Source organism: Cervus elaphus, chromosome 32 (genome assembly GCF_910594005.1).
Source record: "Cervus elaphus chromosome 32, mCerEla1.1, whole genome shotgun sequence".
Taxonomy (NCBI): domain Eukaryota; kingdom Metazoa; phylum Chordata; class Mammalia; order Artiodactyla; family Cervidae; genus Cervus; species Cervus elaphus.
In genome coordinates this window covers 51,705,652-51,728,460 of record NC_057846.1, presented here as the reverse complement: position 1 = coordinate 51,728,460, position 22,809 = coordinate 51,705,652, and the positions used below count along the sequence as shown (strand labels likewise).

The window sequence follows — 22,809 nt, the reverse complement described above, 5'->3', positions numbered from 1 at the left end:
TATTTTAAAAAGCTGTTCCTTTGATTTCTTCTTTGACTCAATAGTTGTTTAGTAGCATGTTGTTTAGTCTCCACGTATTTGTAATATTTCCAACTTTCTTCTTGTAATTTATTTCTAGTTTTATACCATTGTGATTGGAAAAGAGGTTTGATATATTTCAATTTTCTTATATTTATTGAGAACTGTTTTGTGTCTCAATATATGGTCTATTCTTTAGAATGTTCCATGAGTATGTAAGAATAATGTGTATTCTCCTGCATTTGGATGGAATATTCTGAATAAATCTATTAACCACATCTCGTCTAATGTTTCATCTAAGGTCACTGTTTTCTTGTTGACTTTCTGTCAGGATGATCTATCCATTAATGCAAGTAGGGTGGTAAAGTCCCTGCTATTATCACTGAGTTGCTGACAATCTCACCCTTTAGCTGTGTTAATAATTGCTTTGCATATTTTAGTGTTTCTATGTTACATACATATATATTAGTAACTGTTATGTCTTCTTGATGGATTTTCTGCTTTATCATTATATAATGTGAATTTTTGTCTTTACTTACTTTTTTTGGCTTGAAGTCTATTTTATCTGATATGATTATGGTGACACTCACTCTGTCTTAGCTGACATTCTTAGAATATTATCTTCTATCTCTTATTTTTGAGTTTATGGTTGTCTTTAGAGCTGAGATGAATCTCCTGGGAACAGCATATGGTTGTCCTGTTTTTTAATATATCCAACCACTCTGTGTCCTTTGATTGGTGAATTCAATCCACTTACATTTAGGGTGACTATTGATAAATAAGGACTTAGTACTGCCATTTTAAATTTGGTTTTCTGGTTGTTCTATATCTTCATTGTTTATTCTTTCATTTCTGCCCACCATTTTAAGTTATTGGTCTTCTATGATGCTTTTCATTTTCCATTTTTTAAAACATTTTGTATGTTTGCTCTAGGTTTATGTTTTGTGTTTACATGAAGTTTGTATAAAATGTCTCAAAGATAAGATAACCTTTTTCTTCAGATAGCATCTTATCTTTATTTCCAATGTAAGTTCTGTTCTCTTCCTCTTCCCTTTCTATGTTTTTGTTGCCTACAATTATTCCTTTCTATGTTGCAATTTCATTACCAAGTTGATGTAGCTATAGTGATTTATATTGCTTTTCCCCCTTAACCTTTGTGCTACAGTGAAGTGTTTTACAACATATTCTAATTTTGAGTTGCAGTTTTTTTATTCTGTCCATCACCTTGGTCAAAGTTCTACATATTTTTGCCTTTTGTTTCAGGTAAAAGAGCTCCTTTCAATATTTCTTGTAAGGCAGGTTTGGTGGTGATGAACTCTCTCAGTTCTGTCTGTGAAAGCCTTTATTTCTTTTTCATAACCAAATGATAACCTTACTTTATAGAGTATTCTGAATGGACAGTTTTTATCTTTCAGTATTTTGAGTATGTCATTACACTCTCCTCTGGCCTGTAGAGTTTCTGCTGAGAAACCTGTTGACAGCCTAATGGAGATTCCTTTATAGGCTACCATCCTTTTTTTCCCTAGATGTCCTGAAAAATTCTTTCTCTGTTGTAATTTTTGACACTTTTAATATAATGTGCCTTGAAGAAGGTCTTTTTTACATTGAAGTAATTAAGTATTCTCTTAACTTCATGGACTTGTATATCTGGTTTCTTTCAAGATTGGGGAAGTTCTCCACTCTTGTTTCTTTAAAGAAACTCTCTGCTCCGTACTCCCTCTCTTCTCCTTGTGGGAATCCCATTATCTTAATGTTGCCTTTCTTAATGGGATTGGATTATTCTCACAGAATTTCTTCATTTTTGAAGTATCTTAGTTCTTTCTTCTCCACCTGTATATGTCTAGATTTCTGTCTTCCAGCTAGCTAATTCCTTCTCCCCTGTGATCTGCTTTGTTCTCATTGTTTTCTAATGTGTTCATCTCATTTGATTTTCTTCAGGTCCATTAGTATTATTATCTTGGCCCTTTTCAGGTGTGGCAGTCTCTCTGACAGGGTCTCTCCTGTCTGCTGGTTTTGCTCCTGAGCTCAGGGCACTGCCTTCCTGAGTTTCCTTGTAGCAGATTGTGTTTCTTTGTAACAGCCATTTTGAATTCTCTGTCAGTTAGATTGCATTCTTCTGTGACTTTTAATTTCTGGAGAATTTTCATTTTCTTTTTATGAAACCGTATTACTGTGCTTTTTCATGGTGTTCCACAAGTTGTTCCTCTGCCAGTACATTAAGGTAGTGAAAATCTTTCTTTTTTGGGTAAAGTTTTTATTTTTACTTGACTCTAACAATTCAGCAAAACACTGGCTCTCTGTATATGTAGACGTGGTGGTGGTGGTTTAGTCACTAAGTCGTCTGACTCTTGCGACCGCATGGACTGTAGACCCCCAAACTCCTCTGTCCATGGGATTCTCCAGGCCAGAATACTGGAGTGGGTGCCATTTCCTTCTCCAGGGGATCTTCCCGACCCAGGGATTGAACCCCGGTTTCCGGCATTGCAGGCAGATGATTTACCAACTGAGCTATGAGGGAGGGAGGGATGGATGGATGGATATAGGTTCTAAAAATTCTAACAAACGCCCACTCGATGGACATGAGTCTTAGCTAAGCCCCCGGAGCTGCTGACAGACGGCAGGCCTGGGTGCTGCAGGCCCTGGGGTCGCAGAGTCGGCCTCGCCTGCGCGGCAGAACGGCAGGTTAGTCCTTACTGGCCTTTTGTCTTCCGACAGGTGGCGCGGCAGTACGGGCTTTAGGTCCCTGCGCGCGGCCTCCGCTCGCTGGGAGACCCCGCGCGCCCCCGCGGCCTCCGCCCGGCGCGGGCCCTCGTTCGCGTCCGCTCCGCTCGGGGGGCTCTGCTGCCGGGGCCCCGGAGGCAGACGCCCGTGGCCCGGCGGACACGAGCGCTGGCGGGCAGGCGGGCGCTCCGCGGGTGCCCAGCGGCGCCTGGCCGTGCCCGGTGCAGCCCCCGGCAGGGTGCAGGGCCGGGCCCGGAGCCCCGGGCGCGGCCCCGGTGCCGCGGGTCCTCCCGCCCGGGACGCTCACAGGGCGCCCGCCTGCTCTGCGCGCCCGGGAAAGAACCGGCGAGCGGGAATCCTCGGCGCTGGGGCGCAGGCCGCGGCGCTCGAGTTACGGTGTTTCCCGCTGGTGGGTGGAAGGGGGCCGACAGTGGGAGCATCTCATGCCGCCGTGGTGCTGACACCACTCCAGTCATGAATTTTAGAACCAAAGGACGCTTCACAACTCGGTATAAAATAAATAATTAGTATTTTTATAGTTTACATTAAATGACCCTTGTCATTATAGTCAAGGTGCTATAGTAAATTAAATGGAAAATTTTAAAAATTGTTTAACCTTTCTCCTTTATACAATTAGCTTTGTCACTGTAAAAGATCATAATGATTTTCATCTGCGTTAACATTTGAGAAGTTTCATTTGGATCTGTTAGTGTTGTGCTCGATTTCTGCCAAGATAATATCTGATACTTATAACCCGATTCTTAGTATGTCATCTGAATTGATCGACAAATTATTTTTAGCACCTTAATTTGTATTTATTCATTATTGTTGTTTTCTTACGAACTCAATGTATAAAATATCCTCCTCACTAGTTACCTAGGCAGCAGGATAAGAACAAGTCAGAACAGTCATTCAAAATTAGACTTCCTGCATTTTAAAAATGTAAAATGTGTTTTAAAACTGGTAGATGGCTGTTTTACAGTGTTCTCTTGTTTCTCTGTACAGCAGTGAATCAGCCCTAAGTATATGTGTGTGTAAAATGGACTTTCCAGGTGGTGCTGCTGGTCAGGAACCCCCCTGCCAACACAGGAGACATCGTAGACGTGGGGTATGATCTCAAGCTCAGGAAGATTAGCTGGAGAAGGGCTTAGCAACCCACTCAGCATCCTTGCCGGCAGAATCCCATGGACAGAGGAGCCTGGTGGGCTACAGTCCATGGGGTCACAAAGAATTGGATAACTGAATCAGCTTAACCACTTTCCCTCCCAGCCCTCTAGGTCATCAGAGCACCAGGCTGAGCTCGCTGGGTGGTGGAGCAGCCTCCTGCTGCTAGTTGCTTTAAACGTGGCAGTGGAAACACGTCACTGCTACCCCCTCGGTTCCTCCCACCCTTTTCTTCCCCCACTGTGTGCACAGGTCTGTTCTCTCTGTCTGCATCTCTATTCCTGCCCTGTAAATAGGTTCATAAGTACCATTTTTCTAGAACCTTCATTATTTTTCAATTAAGTTTTTGTTTTCCCATTTTTGAATTGGGCTGGGTGAGTATTTAATTCACATATTTAGAAAAAGCACTTCTAGTCAGGCATATCTAACAAATTTAAAAAGTCTGGTCAATTTTCCTTTATGAAACAGTATTATCTTGATAACTGATTGATTAACATATGTCACATTTATGCAGGTAGCATGGTTATTAATAAGTTTTGCTCCATTACAACTGCTTTAGATTCAGTATATGAACCTATCTATTTGGACTTCCCTGATGTCCCAGTGGTTTAGAATCCTCCTTGCTATGCAGGGATGTGGAGTCAATCCCTAACTGGGGAACTATGATCCCACATGCCACGGAGCAACTACTGACCCCATATGCCAGAACTATAGAATCTGCATTGCAACGGAATATCCTCATGAGCAACTAAGACCCAGTGCTGCAAAATTTAAAAAAGAAAAAAAAAAGCCTATCTATGTGTTATAGTTGGGGCTTCCCTGGTAGCTCAGTTGGTAAAGAATTTGCCTGCAGTGCAGGAAACCTGGGTTCAATCCCTGGGTCAGGAAGATTCCCCTGGAGAAGGAAATGGCAACCCACTCCAGTATTATTGCCTGGAAAACCAGGGACAAAGGAGCCTTGCTATAATTAACAATGTGTTTGTTTCCAGTTGTGTATCAGTTAACTATACCCACAATAACTTTGGGTAACAAGCCACCCCAAATGCATTGGCTTAAAACAAAGCATTTACTTTTTCTTGCACATTTACTTTTAGCATTTACTTTCACATACATTCGCTGTAGGTCAGTTGATCTAGACTAAGCTCAGCTGGGCTTGACTCCAAATCACAGGTTGAGTCCAAGTCAGACTGATGTGTCTCTTACCAGCTCTGATCAGTGGACTATCCAAGAATGTTCTTTTCATCGTGTCTTAGTCTGTTCATGATGCTTAAAAAACAAAAAAACACAACACCGACTGCATGGCTTATAAACAGTAAAAATGTGCTGCTTACAGTTCTGGAGACTGGACGTTTGACATCAGGGTGCCAGGTTGCCCAGGTGAGGGCTCTCTTCAAGGTTGCAGACTTCTCACTGCATCCTCTTAGGACAGAAGACTCTAGGGATTTCTCTCAGGTCTCTTTTACAAGGCATTAATCTCATCCATGAGAGTTCCACCCTCATAACTTTGGCACTTCCTGAAAGCCCCACCAGGTAATGCCATCACCTTTGGGGGTTAGGAATTTAACATACCGATTTTAGAGGGATACAGACATTCAGACTATAGCACATGGCAATGTCGAAAGCATGGTTAGGCAAGTCCCACTACATGATCATATCAAGTCTTTGTTTTTATCATATATATATAAACAACCTCAGATATGCAGATGATACCACTCCAATGGCAGAAAGTGAAGAGGAACTAAAGAGCCACTTAATGGGGGTTAACAGAGAAAAGTGAAAAAGCTGGCTTGAAGCTTAACATGAAAAAAACTAAGACCATGGCATCCAGTTCCATCACTTCATGGCAAATAACAGGGAAAAAAGTGGAAGCAGTGACATTTCATTTTCTTGAGCTCCAAAACCACTGGGGACAGTGATTGTAGCCATGAAATTCAAATATGCTTGCTCCTTTGGAGCAAAGCTATGACAAACCTAGAGAGTGTATTAAAAAGCAGAGACCTCACTTTGCTGACAAAAATCTGTATAGTCAAAGCTATAGTTTTTCCAGTAGTCATGTATGGATGTGAGAATTCAACCATAAAGAAGTCTGAGTGCCAAAGAATTGATGCTTTTGAATTGTGTTGGAGAAGACCCTTGACAGTCCCTTGGACAGAAAAGAGATCACACCAGTCAATCCTAAAGGAAATCAACCCTGAATATTCATTGGAAGGACTGAGGCTGAAGCTGAAGCTCCAGTGTTTTTTACACCTGATATGAAGAGCTGATTCACTGGAAAAGACCCTGATGGCTGGGAAAGATTGAAGGCAGAAGGAGTAGGGGGTGGCAGAGGATGAAAAAGATAGCATTACCGACTCAACAGATATGCATTTGAGCAAACTCCAGGAGACAGTGCAGAACTGACATGCTACAGTCCATGGGGTCACAGTCAGACGAGACTTAGAAGCTGAACAACAACAGCATACAATTAATCTTAGCAAGTCACATAGCCAAGCCCAACTTCACAGGGGTGGAAAGTTTGCCCACAGTATGAAGGAAAAGGGAGGAAGTATTTGGTGAACATCATTTAGCTTATCATAATTTGGAGTTTCATTTTTAAAATTTATAATCTAAAATTCACGTGTAGGCAGAGTCTATCTTAAAACTTGTCCTTGGAAGAAATTTTTAGAAGAAATTCAGATGTAAGGGAAACTCAAGCCCTATGCCCAGAGGGAACATTGCAGTGAGGCTCCATTTCACCTAAAATGTGTATTTATTTCAATGTAAAACAATAAGCTCAGGTGCAGTTCGAACATCCAAAGAGAAAGATGCCAGCAATCAAACGCTTAAATGAATAGCATATGCACAAATTGGTGACATTCAACATTATCCTTCTGCATATTTGTGTGCTCTTTGGAACCAAGGTAATATATTCTCTTGACAGAAAATTCACTTTCTGTCAGGCTACTCAGTTTTAACTCAAAGACTCCCTCTTCTTTAATGTCCTTCATGTGCATTCACGTCTCCTAGTTCTGTGATTCATTTGGACAAACTATCTTAAATAACGTACTGTCGATTTCTTGGTTGGATGTATAGAAGAAAGGACGAAATGAAGAGAGCTGTTTCCGGGGTGAAGGGTTTCCTTTTTCTCACCAGGTTAAGTGGCAGTGGGGCTTGTTGAGCCCGTTAGAAGAGCCACAGGTGGAAGACATGCTCTTGTTTAGATGGGGGGAAGCAGGTGTTTACTTCGGATGTTCCGCTGGAGTATTTTGAATATCAAGGAAGTGGAAAATTGCTCACAGAATGCTGTCTTTTCCCAGCAAATTTGATGTGACAGATAGTCCTAAAACCCTCCCATCAGTTAATGAGTGTACTGTAAAGTCTGTTGTTTAAGAAATGCAAGTATAAAAATGATGCCCCCTTTCTGGTAGTGTAATAGCCAAGTGAATTACTTAATATGTTTTATTCTCCTCTTCCCTTCTCATACACATACTGTATTAAAATTTCATTACCTAAGTGGGAGAATGAGCCCGCCTTTAGCACAATGAGAATTTTAGGTTATAAATGTCAGTGTTTATTGTGAGGCATAATGCATGTAACACTTCTGCACGGCTGTTCAGTGTATCATGAGATAGGTTTTGTAAGTCACAGTTTGCTCACTTCCTTACTGTGATCCAAAGTAAATGTTACATACAAAGAAAAAATGAGTCAGATCTTATGCTGGGGTATGTTCCTTGAAAACATATTGATTGTGTTTTAACTTTGTCAGTACACATGTATGCATCAAATGTACAACTTACAAGATGAGTTTTTAAAAAGGAAGGTGAACTCTCTAAATCAGAATTCTGGGTTGACTAATAGAGAGAAAATCCTTTCCCATGAATTTTCTAGGACTTGGACTTATTATTTTTAGATTGCATCTGATGCTCTGTTTCAGGGGCTGAATACTTTTGGTGACTCATTTTAAGAAATGGAATCTATATTTGGATGGTTTGACAATAGCACTTCAACTTTAGTGTGTTATAGAAATAAGAAGCCAGTTCAACCCTAGCTCTTATAACTCTTTTAAGAGTTTAAAAATACTTTAAGAATTTGTTTTAAATTTGCATGTTTTAATCACTTCCATACACAGTTTCTAAAACAAAAGACCTGGTACTTTGGAGAAACTTAATAGTTATTTGAGTGAAGTGAAATCCTGTTTGATGCTTTGAGTTCTGGATTTTAGTTCCACTGGTACACTGGTGCAAGCAGTAATAACATCAACTACCCATGTGTTTAACTATCCAGAACTTTCTGAATTCCACAGTCTTAATCTGTAAATGAGGATAATCTTATTTCAAAGGGTTGGAGTGACAATAGAATAATTCAGCAAATATGAAATTACCTTTGAAAGATTAAAATACTATACAAATGTGTGGGTAAAACTAGATAGTTTCTTACTGTGCTTTGAAGTTAGGGGTAAAAACTTTACCATAATGGTGACTTTTGACTACAAATGTCTTGGTGGTGGTGGGGTGTTCAGTTGCTGAGTTGTGTCCAACCCTTTGAGACCCATGGACTATAGCATATCAGACTTCCCTGTCCTTCATTATCTCCTGCAGTTTGCTCAAATTCACATCCATTAAGTTGGTGATGCCTTCCAACCATCTCATTCTCTGTCATCTCCTTCTCCTCCTCACCTCAATCTTTCCCAGCATCAGGGTCTTTCCCAATCTGTTGGCTCTTCACATCAGGTGGCCAAAGTTTTGGAGCTTCACCTTCAGCAGCAGTCTTTCCAATGAATATTCAAGGTTGCTTTCATTTAGGATGGACTGGTTTGATTTTCTTGCTGTCCAAGGGACTCTCCAGAGTCTTCTCCAACAACACAGTTTGAAAGCATCAATTCTTCAGCTCTCAGCCTTCTTACTGGTTCAACTCTCGTATCTGTATGTGACTACTGAAACACCATAACTTTGACTATACAGATCTATGTTGGCAAAGTGATGTCTCTGCTTTTTAATGCACTGTCTAGGTTTGTCATAGCTTTCCTTCCAAGGAGTATGTATCTTTTGTTTTCATGGCTGCAGCCACCCTCAACAGTGATTTTGGAGCTCAAGAAAATAAAATCTATCCCAGTTTCCACTTTTTCCCCTTCTATTTGCCATGAAGTGATGGAACTGGATGCCCTGCTCTTAGTTTTATTCATGTTGAGTTTTAACCCAAGTTTTTCACTCTTATTTTCACCCTCATCAAGAGGTTCTTCAGTTCCTCTTCACTTTCTGGCATTAGAGTGGTATCATCTGCCTATCTGAGGTTGTTGTTATTTCCCCTGGCAATTTTGATTCCAACTTATGAATCATTCAGCCCAACATTTAGCTTGATGTACTCTGCATATAAATTAAATAAATAAGTTGACAATATACAGCCTTGTTGTACTCCTTTCCCAGGTTTGAACCAATCAGTTATTCCATGTAAAGTTCTAACTGTTGTTTCTTGGCATGCACACAGGTTTCTCAGAAGACAGATAAGGTGGTCTGGTAGTCCCATTTCTTTAAGAGCTTTCCACAGTTTGTTGTGATCCATGAAGTCAAAGGCTTTAGCATAGTCAATAAAGCAGAACTAGATGTTTTTTCTGAAATTCACTTGCTTTCTCTGTGATCCAAAGAATATTGGCAATTTGATCTCTGGTTCCTCTGCCTCTGCCTTTTCTAAACCTAATTTGAACATCTGGAGTACTTGGTTCATGTACTGTTGAAGCCTAGCTTGAAGGATTTTGAACATAAATTTACTAGCATGGGGCTTCCCTCATAGCTCAGTTGGTAAAGAATCTGCCTGCAATGCAGGAGACCTGGGTTCAATCCCTGGGTCGGGAAGATCCCCTGGAGAAGGCAATAACAACCCACTCCAATAGTCTTGCCTAGAGAATCCCATAGACAGAAGAGACTTGCAGGGTATAGTCAATGGGGTTGCATAAGTTCAAGAGTCAGACACGACTTCATGACTAAACCACCACCAATATGTACTGGCATGTGAAATGAGCACAGTCGTGTGGTGGTTTCAACATTCTTTGGCATTGTCCTTCTTTGGGATTGGAATGAAAACTGACCTTTTCCAGTCCTGTGGTCACTGCTGAGTTTTCCAAGTTTGCTGACATATTGAGTGCAGCATTTTCACTGCATGATCTTTTAGGATTTGAAATAACTCAGCTGGAACTCCATCATTTCTACTGGCTCTGTTTGCTGTGATGCTTCCTAAGGCCCACTTGACTTCACCCTCCAGGATGTCTGGCTCTAGGTGAGTGACCATACCATCTTAGTTTTCTGGGTCATTAAGACATTTTTTTGTACAGTTCTGTGTATTCTTGCCACCTATTCTTAATCTCTTCTGCCTCTGTTAGGTCCTTATAGCTTCTGTCCTTTATCATGCCCATCCTTACATGAAATGTTCCCTTGATAGCTCTGATTTTCTTCAAGAGATCTCTAGTTTTTCTCTTGTTTTCTTCTACTTCGTTGCTTTGTTCATTTAAGAAGATCTTATCCCTCCTTGCTGTTCTCTGGAACTCTGCATTCAGTTGGGTATCCTTCCCTTTCTGTCTTGTTCTTCACTTCTCTTCTTTCCTCAACTATTTGTAAGTCTTCTCAGACAACGACTTTGCCTTCATGCATTCCGTCTTCTTCAGGATGGTTTTGGTCGCTGCCTCTTGTACAATGTTATGATCCTCTGTCCATAGTTCTCCTGGCACTATGTCTACCAGATCTAATCCCTGAATCTGTGCATCACCTCCACTATATAATCAGAAGGGATTTGCTTTAGCTCATACATGAATGGCCTGGTGGTTTTCCCTACTTTCTTCAGTAAGCCTGAATTTTGCAATAAGGAGCTGATGATCTGAGCCACAGTCAGCTCCAGGTCTTGTTTTTGCTGACTGTATAGAGCTTCTCCATCTTGGACTGAAAAGTATATAATCAATATAATTGTGGTATTGACCATTTGGTGATGTCTATGTGAAGAGTCATCTCGTCGTCTCATTTTGTTGGAAGAGGGTATTTGCTATGACCAGTGCGTTCTCTTGACAAAACTCTGTTAGCCTTTGTCCTGCTTCATTTTGTACTCCAAGGCCAAACTTGCCTGTTACTCCAGGTATCTCTTGACTTCCTACTTTGGCATTCCATCCCCAAAGATGAAAGGGACATTTGTGTGTGTGTGTGTGTGTGTGTGTGTGTGTGCGCGCGCGCACACGTGTGTAGTTCTAGAAGGTCTTGCAGGTCTTCAAAGAACTGGTCAACTTCATCTTCACTGTCCTCAGTGGTTGGGGCATAGACTTGGATTACTGTGATGTTGAATGGTTTGCCTGTCAAAGGAACCAATATAATTCTGTCATTTTTGAGATTGCACCCAAGTTCTGTATTTTGGACTCTTTTGTTGACTGTGAGGGCTACTTCATTTCTTCTAAGGGATTCTTGCCCACGGTAGTAGATATAACGGTCATCTAAATTAAATTCACCCATTCCAGTCGATTTTTACTTTATTGATTCCTAAAATGTCAATGTTCACTCTTGCCATCCCCTATTTGGCCATGCCCAGTTTATCCTGGCTCATGGACCTAACAGTCCAGGTTCTTATGCAATACTGTTCTTTATAGCATTGGACTTTACTTTCACCACCAGACACATCCACAACTAAGTGTCATTTCCACTCTGGCCCAACCACTTTCTTCTTTCTGGAGCTGTTAATAACTGCCCTCTGCTCTTCCCCAGTGGCATATTGGACACCTACCAACCTGGGGGGCTCATCTTCCAGGGTCATATCTTTCTGCCTTTTCATAATGTTCATGGGGTTCTTGAGGCAAGAATACTGGAGTGCTTTGCCATTCCCCCCTCACTTGGACTGTGTTGTCAGAACTCTCCACCATGGCCTGTCTGTCTTGGGTGGTCCTGCATGGCATGACTCATAGTGTCATTGAGTTATGCCAGCCCCTTCACCACAACAGGGCTGTGAGCCTTGAAAAATCAAGAGTAAAGAGGTTTGAAAGTGAAAGTGTTAGTTGATCGGTTGTATCTGACTCTTTTTGACCCCATGGACTGTACTCTACCAGGCTCCTCTGTCCATGGAATTCTCCAGGCAAGAATAGTGGAGTTGGTTGCCATTTCCTTCTCCAGGGGATCTTCCTGACCCAGGGATTGATCCCCAGTCTCCTGCATTGTTGTCAGGAAGCATTTAACAAGAGTCTTCCTGTGTGCTGTTTTGGATCTGTCAGGAACCCTCTGGCCCTTATTAATTCCTGAATATTCAGGAATTAAGAGGAGAAGCATGCCTTTCCCAGGGCTGAGGAATCCAGGCATTTCTCATTATGGTGATAAGTACCCTCTTCCTTTTTATGAGCCATACAAACGGTAAAAGGTGATTGTTTGCAACTCTCTCTTTGATAGGGATGTCTTATGTTTTGTAAGTCTGGAATTTTAATCAGAGCTTGGGTCCCCCGTGTCTTTCTCTCTTTCTTTCTTTCTTCCTCTCTCTATCTCTCTATTTCTGGCTGATTGCCTGGAGCGCGGAAGCCAGCTGTGGAACGCAGGGAATGTTAGCCTCTTTCCTTCTTTCACTCTCTCATCACCGACTCCGGACCACCAGGTTCTGGTCCATTAAAGGACCCAACACATTGTAGGTAGGTTCTTTATCATCTTAGCCACCAGTGAAACCCTGTCTAGGATCATATAAATACAATAGAACTTCAGCAGACAGAGTCCAATTTATGTTACTGTGCTTTCATTACTCATTTTACTCATTTCTTTTTGGAGGGACAACCACATGAAATCTATCCCAGTCACAATAGAGCAATTTATGTTTTTCCTAAGGTAATTATGTTTTAATTTTTATTGGAAATACAATACATGTTATATAAAATTAGAGAAATAGGGAAATACAGTTACACACAAAAAATGCAGATAAAGTAAATATAGAAAATTGAAATCACCTATAATGAAAAACACATTTTGAGATATAGCCTCCCAGTTTTATTTCAAGTACATGTTTGTATGTGTGTATATATAAAACAAACCCCCCCCTTTTTTTTTCACAAAAAAAGCTGTTTTGTGACTTTAAAAAATTACCGTCCACCTTGGACATTTTTCCAAGCCATGTGACATTTTTCTTTTATGTATTTTTATGGATGTTCATACTGTTATATGACTGGGCCATACTTTATTTTGCCTGTTCCCTATTGTCAAATATTTAGCTGGTTTCCATTTTTATTATTATGATAAATAGTGCTGCAGAGAACAGTTTTACAGCAAGTTATTTACCAGGAACTTGGTGTCTTTCTGCACTTATTCAAGCTATCTTTTTCATGTTTCAATGAAGTTTTATAACCTGCATAGGACTTGGATGGCATATATATATATATATATATATATATATTTCACTTTATTAAACTACCTCATTAGTTATTGCTTCTAAAAGTGTTATTCTAGACCCTCTAGGATTTTCCAAGTAGTTAATACCGTTTTTGCAGGAGTTCACACTAGAGGACAGTGCTGAATAGTGGTGATAATGGACATTGGCAGTTTGTTTTCACTTTTAACGATTACTCTTCTATTAAAATGTCAAATGCTAGTTTGAGATTAGTATTATTTATCATGTTAAAGAAGGTTAGCAATAAATTTTTGTAAGTATAGAATAGATGTTTATAGAATGGAATTTATCAAATGCCCTTTTTGGCATCTGTCGGGACAGTCGTAGAGCTTTTGTCTTTTGGCCTAATGATAGGAATAGTTCTAATATGGGTCCATGTAACGGAGTTGGCTATGAAACTGAGGAATGAGGACTATACTCAGAGACAGAAAAAAAGTGCCAGCAATATAGGGTTCTGGAGCTTATTCAGTTAACCACCTTTTACAAGTTATTTACCTATTTTAAACTGTAGTTTCTTTATAATAGAAGCAATAAATGTCTCACAGAACTAATACTATGGATACAGAAGTGCTTTTAAGATTGTGATGTTTTAAGTGTCAGGATCTCCTCTATAATTTTGTTTAGCTACACCCTTCTTCCCACTGGAGAAGGAAATGGCAACCCACTCCACGATGCTTGCCTGGAAAATCCCACGGACAGAGGAGCCTGGCAGGCTCCATACAGTCGCAAGGGTTGGACACGACTAAGCTACTAAACCACCACCACACCCTAGTCAGTTTTCAGAGCTTCCCTAGTGGCTCAGCTGGTAAAGAATCCGCCTGCAGTGCAGGAGACCTGAGTTTGATCCCTGGGTTGGGAAGATCCCATGGAGAAGGGAAAGGCTGCACACTCCAGGATTCTTGCCTGGAGAATCCCATGGACAGAGGAGCCTGGTGGGCTACAGTCCATGGGGTCACAAAGAGTTGGACACGTCTGAGTGACTAACACAACTTACAGTCAGTTTTCAAAGTCCAAAGATGAACATGGGGTTAGTGCTTCTTTTTGTGGCAAGTCTTTTGATATTCCTAACTACACAGGTTTTTTTTTTTAACTGAAGTAATACACAAAGAAGTGCACACATCATAAACTAAAAACTTTGTGTATAGAACACAGAGGATACAGTCATGGGTCTGCCTTCCAGCTCAAGAAATAGAACAGCACCAGCATCCCAGAAGTGTGAGATATGATTCCACTTTTAAACTGCTAATTTCACCTGAATCTTTTTCAGACCGCAGACTCTGGCTACTGCTCATATGCATGATACAGAAGACAGAGTTTTGTCAGAAGAAATTTCAGCAGCAGGAGTCATTATGCATTTCAAATCAGGATTTGAGGGCTAATTAAACACTAGGATGATATGACCCTTTCCACAGTAAAGAGCAATTTTCTCAAAGTCAACTTTTTGTTTCCTTCTTCAGCAGTTTTATTGCCTTCATCTTGATTCCCTGGTATTTGAAATTTAAAAACAAAAGAGGCTGATCTCTTCATTTCAAATGCCTTTCAAATACCCTGCATTTGCTCTGTCCTCCTCTCATGATTGCTATTTTTGATGTCATGTTTACATGTGGATGATTTCCTACCTTTATTGAATGTTTGCCTTTAGTGGTGAGCTTTTTCATTTTGTGATTTTCTTTGTTTCTAGTTGTGGCCTTGTTTTTTCTACTGGGAGAAGTTCTCAGAAAATGCAGATACTTAATTTGACCAAAGAAGGCTGCAGTATTGACAAAAGGTAGAGTTCGAATTGGTAAATGTGAGACCATACACTGGTATTTTGAGGTTTAAAGAAAAACAGTTCTTGAATTTTTGATTCAGATAGTTCAGTGGGCTTGAAAGTTTGAGGAAAATTATCAAACTACTTCATTTCATTTTATAGACTCCTATGACTCAGCCAAATAATAGAAGGAGAAAACAAGACCCAGAGAAACAGCTTGCATGAAGTCATACTTTTAGATTCAGCTGTCCAAACAAAACTCCAAGTCCTTTATCTTTTAAGTAAGCAGTATTTACAGTGTAGGGTCTTAGTGACTCTATAGCAAGTTCTGTATTTTTAAGATACAGTGCAATGTCTCTTATAAACTTGGTAAAAAGATGCTACTGTCTTGGTGAAAGGATGGAGGGGGTAAACAAGACAAACTTAGGGAGTTGATCTTCTGCACTGTTGCCTCACATTGTGGTTTCCACGTACAGAAAACCTTGGAAGAGGGTCAGGATTTGGGGAGTTGGTCAGTGTGTCTCAGGGGACTAGAGGAAGCCCACTAGAGTCTGCCTGAGTGCTGAAATAATGTATATTCCTGTTATTGGGAAAACAAACCAAGAATTCCATCATTACTGGTAACAACAGGTACAGATTTCACATGCCCCTAGGTTCATGTGTAGGAGAAGATGTAACTTTTTTTTCTAAATGTGTCTAATTTCCTGACAACTTAAATACCATCTCAGCAGAGCAAAGGCCATGTGGTGTCTCTTGCTTTGCTTTTCTGCTGAAACAGGCCTCCAGGGATGGAGGGATTCCTCTGATTGCAAGGTGCAGCCAAATGGGCCGTGTGTGGAGAATAGGGCTGTGGGTATGGGAGCAAGGGGTTGTGGGTGAGAAGAAACTCTTGTTATTACAGAAAATTATTGGGTTGACCAAAAAGTTGTTCAGGTTTTTCCATATACCCTTAAAGAAAAATCCTAACAAATTTTTTTTGCCAACACGATATACCATCACACAGGCCTGACTGCTACTCACAGTACTGTGACAGAGAAATTCTGCACCGAACTGGTGAAAGGGAAATGTTATTCCCTTCATCTTATCTTTTTGTCAGTCCCCACCCACTAACAGGTGAATAATTAGGCTCATTTCCATTTAATAAAGCACTTCATGGGAATAGATATGCATTTACAGAGTGATTAACAGAGAAACTTGACACTTTTTGCTTCTAGAAAAATAAAGGCTGAGTATTTAGCAGACACACAGAAAACCACAGGTATGCCAGATTCAGTCTGGGAGCTTAAAATCCTCCTCTGGAGCACGGTTTTTCACACCAGTCTCTCTCAGCAGTAAGTTCCTTGGCCTAAATGATACCAGTCAGAAGAGGTGGAAAATTTCACTTGCGCAGAAAACAACATGGAAAGTGGCAGATGTGTCAGGACCCTTGTCTATCCTCAGTTCAGTTCACTTCAGTTCAGTAGCTCAGTCCTGTCTCTTTGTGAACCCATGGACTACAGCACTCGACCTCCCTGTCCATCACCAACTCCTGGAGTTTACTCAAACTCATGTCCATTGAGTCGGTGATGTCATCCAAGGATCTCGTCCTCTGTCGTCCGCTTCTCCTCCTGCCCTCAATCTTTCCCAGCATCATGGTCTTTTCCAATGAGTCAGCTCTTCGCATCAGGTGGCCAAAGTACTGGAGTTTCAGCTTCAGTATCAGTCCTTCCAATGAATATTCAAGACTGATTTCCTTTAGGATTGACTGGTTTTATCTCCTTGCAGTCCAAGGGACTCTCAAGAGTCTTCTCCAACACCACAGTCCAAAAGAATTAATTCTTCGGTGCTCAGCTTTCTTTATAGTCCAATTTTCACATCCATACATGACTACTGGAAAAACCATAGCTTTGACTAGATGGACCTTTGTTGGCAGTGTAATGTCTGCTTTTTAATATGCTGCCTAGGTTGGTTGTAGCTTTTCTTCCAAGGAGCAAGCGTCTTTGAATTTCATGGCTGCAATCACCATCTGCAGTGATTTTGGAGACCCCCGAAATAAAGTCTGCCACTGTTTCCACTGTTTCTCCATCTATTTCCCATGAAGTGATGGGACCAGACGCCATGATCTTAGTTTTCTGATTGTTGAGCTTCAAGCCAAGTTTTTCACTCTCCTCTTTCACTTTCTTCAAGAGGCTCTTTAGTTCTTCTTCACTTTCTTCCATAAGGGTGGTGTCATCTCCATATCTGAGGTTATTGATATTTCTCCCGGCAATCTTGATTCCAGCTTGTGCTTCATCCAGCCTAGCATTTCTCTATCCTGGACAATTTAAAGGAATTTCCTCTGCATGATCCATGGTCAGAGGGAATGGGCAGAGTGGTGGATTTCAACATAGTCATTATTTCAGATCCTGGGCAACTGAATGTAAAAATGTCAGCAGATTTAAGACTAGTTAAACAAGATTTGGTAATTGTTTGAATTATAGTTGTATGGGATTTGAAAATAATAAGGCCTTTGGTTGTTTAAAATTGCCCCCCATTACCTGAGTCATTCTCATACTGCTGTATGAAATCACGTTTTTTCCCTTACAAGTTAGTCCAATTATTGCATATCCTTGTAACCACTGACCTTGAGATTTTCTTTCTAAACCCCTTTGATAACTTACTTTGTGAGAAGGCAGATGAGAAAGAAGAGGGCAAAAATTTGAGTAAAGTTGTATTGACTTTCCTTGGGATGGCATTTCTATTGGGACTTATGAATGGTTGTGGAGGAATCATTGTAGAGCTGGAAAGGAGTTTGCAGAGGTCATCTGATACAAGTTCGTTATTTTATAAAAGCGCATTCACACTGTATGTCAGTCAGACTGAAATTCAAAGCACAATATCTCATATGAACGTTACCTACAGAGGAGAGTGACAGACACACTGTTTTCTGTTTTAAGAATTATTTGGTCTGCATTATAAAGGATATATCAAGAGACGAGTCACTGTCTTTTGATCGTTGATGTTGAAGGTAAATGTCTTTAAGGGCGTTTTCTCCAGGTATGTCTGAGGCTGTCTTTGCCTGGGTTGCTGGTGTTTGCATGGCCCCTTGGTTTCTTGTCCCAAATTGTTCTCAAGTATTTATATTTGCAGCAGTTACTGAAGACTAGGTTTTAAGCTCTAAGATTAACTTGATTCAATCAGGAATTGCCTATGATTTCTTTGGAGTCCTGTTAAAATTTCTCTGCCTATTGTTTTTACAAAGTGAGTTTTGCTAAATCAGTACTCAGAGTATTTAAAAATTCCAGCAGACTGAGTGGACTTTAATGCAACTGCCTACTTGCATTTATGACTCTGAAAGAAACATAACTTTGGCCTTTGACACATTTTGTAACGAGTGTACAGGTCAAGCAACTCTCCATAATGGAGTTGCTTTCTATTGATAAATAAAAAATGTTTATGTTCCAAGACTTTGACCTATTGCCTTGGAAAGGGTTAATGTGTATCTATAAGAATTCTGTGATAAGTGGCTGCTATCTGTTATGTCCGTGGGTTCTGTCTTCTAGTTATAAGCCAGTTTATTCCACAGATACCCACTCAGGAAGAAAATATGTATTCAACTCCCTTCTCTCTTTCCCTAGCATGACTCTCTAAATAGTCACTTACTCATTCAACCATTCAATACATCAATCGCTTATTCACAAGTGTACAATAAGTGCTTTTTATGTTCCAAGCACTATATAAGCTGCTATTGAGACAAAAGTGTATGAAACATAATTTTTTCTGTCAAGAATTTACAGTCTTTGAGCAGCAATAAGATGTATGCAAATGACTATGATGTGAGCTATCATAATGGGAAGTGTTAAGAGGTACTTAGGACTTGAAAAGATGGTTGTTGTTGTTCAGTCGCTAAATCATGTCCAACTCTTTGTGACCCCACGGACTGAAGCACACCAGGCTTCCCTGTCCTTCACCATCTCCCAGAGTTTGCTCAGACTCATGTCCATTGAGTCAGTGATACCATCCAACCATCTCATCCTCTGTCATCCCCTTCTCCTGCCTTCAATCTTTACCAGCATCAGGGTCGTTTCTAATGAGTCAGCTCTTCACATCAGGTGGCCAAAATGTTAGAGCTTCAGCTTCAGCATCAGTCCTTCCAATGAATATTCTGGGTTGATTTCCTTTAGGATTGGCTGGTTTGATCTCCTTGCAGTCCAAGAACTCTCAAGCGTCTTCTCCAGCACCATAGTTCAAAAGTATCAGTTCGGCGCTCAGCCTTCTTTATGGTCCAGCTCTCACTTCCATACATGACTACTCCTTTCTAGACTCTGTCTAGGTTTGGTATAGCTTTTCTTCCAAGGAGCAAGCATCTTTTAATTTCATGGCTGCAGACTCTCTACAGTGATTTTGGAAGCCAAGAAAATAAAGTGTGTCACTGTTTCCATTTTTCCCCCATCTATTTGCCATGAAGTGATGGGACTGGATGGCATGATCATAGTTTTTTGAATGTTGAGTTTTAAGCCAACATTTTCCCTCTCCTCTTTCACTTTCATCAAGAGGCTCTTTAATTCCTCTTCACTTTCTGCCATTAGAGTGGTATCATCTGCATATCTGAGGTCATTGTATTCCTCCCAGCAATCTTGATTCCAGCTTGTGCTTCATCAAGTCCAGTTTTTCACATGTTGTACTCTGCATATATGTTAAATAAGCAGGGTGACAGTATACAGCCTTGACATACTCCTTTCACCATTTTGAACCAGTCCTTTGTTCCATGTCCAGTTCTAACTGCTGCTTCTTGACCTGCCATACAGGTTTCTCAAGAGGCAGGTAAGGTGGTTTGGTATTCCCATCTCTTGAAGAAAATTCTTCAATTTATTGTGATCCACACAGTCAAAGGCTTTAGTTTAGTCAATGAAGCAGAAGTAGATGTCTTTCTGGAATTCTCTTGCTTTTTCTATGATGTTTACAGATGTTGGACATTTGATCTCTGGTTCCTCTGCCTTTTCTAAATCCAGCTTGTACACCTGAAAGTTCTCAGTTCACACACTGTTGAGGCCTAGGTTAAAGGATTTTGAGCATTATCTTGCTAGCACCTGGTAGCTCAGCTGGTAAAGAATCTGCCTGCAATGCAGGAAACTCCAGTTTTATTCCTGGGTGGGGAAGATCCACTGGAGAAGGAATAGGCTACCCATTCCAGTGCTTCCCTGGTAGCTCAGCTGGTAAAGAATCCACCTGCAATGTGGGAGATCTTCGTACAATCCCCGGGTTGAGAAGATCCCCTGGAGAAAGGAAAGGTTGCCCACCACTGCAGTACTCTGGGCTGGAGAATTCCATGGACTGTATAGTCCATGAGGTCACAAAGAGTCAAATATGAATGAGCAACGTTCTCTTCACTTCACTAGCATGTGAAATAAGCACAATTGTACAGTAGTTTGAACATTCTTAGGCATTGCCCTTCTTTGGGATTGAAATGAAAACTGACCTTTTTCAGTCGTGTGGTCACATTTGTGTTTTCCAATTTTGCTGGCATATTCTGTGGCAGCATTAACAGTGTCATCATTTAGTATTTTTAATAGCTCAGCTGGATTTCCATCACCTCCACTAGCTTTGTTTGTACTAATTCTTCCTAAGGCCCATTTGACTTCACACTCCAGGAAGTCTGGCTCTAGGTCAGTGACCACATTCGTAGTTACCTGGATTATTGAGACCGTTTTTGTACAGTTCTTCTGTGTTTTGTTGCCACCTCTTCTTAATCTCTTTGTTTCTGTTAGGTCCATACCAGTTCTGCCTTTTATTATGCCCATTTTGCATGAAATGTTCCCTTGGTATCTCTAATTTTCTTGAAGAGATCTCTAGTCTTTCTTATTCTGTTGTTTTCCTCTATTTATTTGCATTGTTCACCTAAAAAGGTTTTCTTATCTCTCCTTGCTATTCTTTGGAACTTTGCATTCAGTTGGGTATATCTTTCCCTTTCTCCTTTGCTTTTTGCTTCTCTTCTCAGATACTTGTAACTCTTTGAGACCCTTTGGACTGCAGCCCACCAGCCTTCTCCATCCACGGAATTCTCCAGGCAAAAATACTGGATTGTTAGCCATTTCCTTCTCCAGAGGATCTTCCCAACTCAGCAATTGAACCCAAGTCTCCTGCATTTCAGGCAGATTCTTTACTATCTGATCCACCAGGGAAGCCATGAAAAGAAGGAGGTAAGATATTAATCCCAGTTTATTTGTAGATGCTGCCTATGTTTGTGCATGTGTATTACACAGGCATATGTGAAGTGGGTATGTATAGTTGTGTATACTCTGTTTATAGATGTATACAGAGTGTTATACACCTACATATAAGGCACAGATCTACATCTGCATATATATATATATATATATACATATATACACACACCCACACATACATGTATTTAAAATGTGTGTATATGTATGTCTGTGTAAAATAAATGTGTGTCTATATAATATATATTGTATATATATATATATAGTGTGTGTGTGTCTGTGCGCATGCATATTCAGAGGTAATACTTTTGTGTTTTATTTTGTTACTGTGTTAAAAGAGTCCTTTCAAGTGTTGTTAGGAAAAGTGATTAACTTAAAAGAGTTACCAGACCCATCAATATAATTTATTCAAAATTCCATTGCTTAGGCCTACATGTGAAATTGATAACTTTCTACTTTGTTGTCTTTGTATCTGAGCACAAATATTTGGGTGGTGCTCTGGGATGGTAAGTATTCCTTCTTTAACCTATAACCTATAAACTTTTTATCTCTAGAACCTCAAACCTAACACAGAATTAGAAAATATTTTTTGAATGAAATACCTTGGTCAGCCCAGGTAGTAGCACCTATACATCAGTCAGGGGTTGCTTTAAATGCTGTAATAAATATGCAAAATAATATTGATAGAAGCAAAATGTAAATTTTTCTTTCATGCAGCATTCTGATATTAATAGTGTAGGTCTATTTTTGTCATTTCATGATGTCAGGAACCCAAGGTTCCTTTCTTGTATTCTGTCTAGGGTATTGTTTTATTTAGCTAAAGCAATTTAATTTACCATATTATCTGAAATCCTGCCTGCAGCAGGAGGGAAGGGAGTAATGTGGGCTTGCTTGTTCACTTTAAGATGATAACTTAAGTTGCACAGATCATTTCCTCTTGTATTCTAGTGGTCACTAGTTGTCACATGGCTGCAGCTATTGAAAGCATGGCCAAGAATGTAGGTACTGACTGGGCACCTGTAAGCCCTAGGTAATCGGATCTGATTAGCAGTTTATGTCACAGCCACTTACTCTTGGTATAAGCATGATGTCAACTTCAGCATCGTCCTACCACGTGTCATGTTTCCATCGCAGAATTTGGCAGCTGCGGTTTTGGAGGGTGTGAGATGAAGACCTCACCTCATTCTATGATGGTTTTTCTAGCTGAGAAAATTGCTCTCTGGTATTCACTGGATTATTAAACTTGTGTGTGGCTATTATAGGAACTCACATCATTCTAGAATTTCCATGTGTCTTTGCCAAGAAAACAGTTCCTTTCCGCAATGACTGACCCTCACCGCGCCCATTCAGGGCGAGTGTCCGAGCAGAGTAGATGAGCTATTTCCTCCAGTCGGTGTTCCAGACTGCGCCTTGACTCATCGCCTAGGAGGGACTGTGCCAGGCTGCTGAGGTCTGTTGAAGGCAAGGTTACAAGTTTTTGGCTGAAAACAACCATCAGGAATCTCTTTTGGATCCATTTCTCCTTTATCTTAGTATAACCCTCATAACACTTGACAGGTTTAAAAAAATAGAATTGTTAGCTTCATTTCATGAGGAGAAACATCAAAAGAT

At 40.4% G+C, this 22,809-nt stretch overlaps 1 protein-coding gene across 1 annotated transcript; it reads left to right on the top strand.

The window, feature by feature from the left end:
- The first annotated feature begins 350 nt into the window (after positions 1-350).
- On the top strand, positions 351-21,027 carry LOC122687912 (translation initiation factor IF-2-like). The gene is made up of 3 exons (XM_043893644.1): positions 351-371; positions 2,758-3,248; positions 20,973-21,027. The coding sequence occupies exons 1-3, from the start codon at positions 351-353 to the stop codon at positions 20,980-20,982; spliced, it is 522 nt and encodes a 173-aa protein (XP_043749579.1). The 3' UTR covers positions 20,983-21,027.
- Positions 21,028-22,809: the final 1,782 nt, after the last annotated feature.

Excerpts from the sequence above, each read along its gene's own strand:
- LOC122687912 (XM_043893644.1), top strand. The coding sequence starts at position 351 with ATGATCTATCCATTAATGCAA. Across the intron at positions 372-2,757 it reads TGATCTATCCATTAATGCAA|GTCCCTGCGCGCGGCCTCCG; the intron begins GTAGGGTGGTAA and ends TACGGGCTTTAG.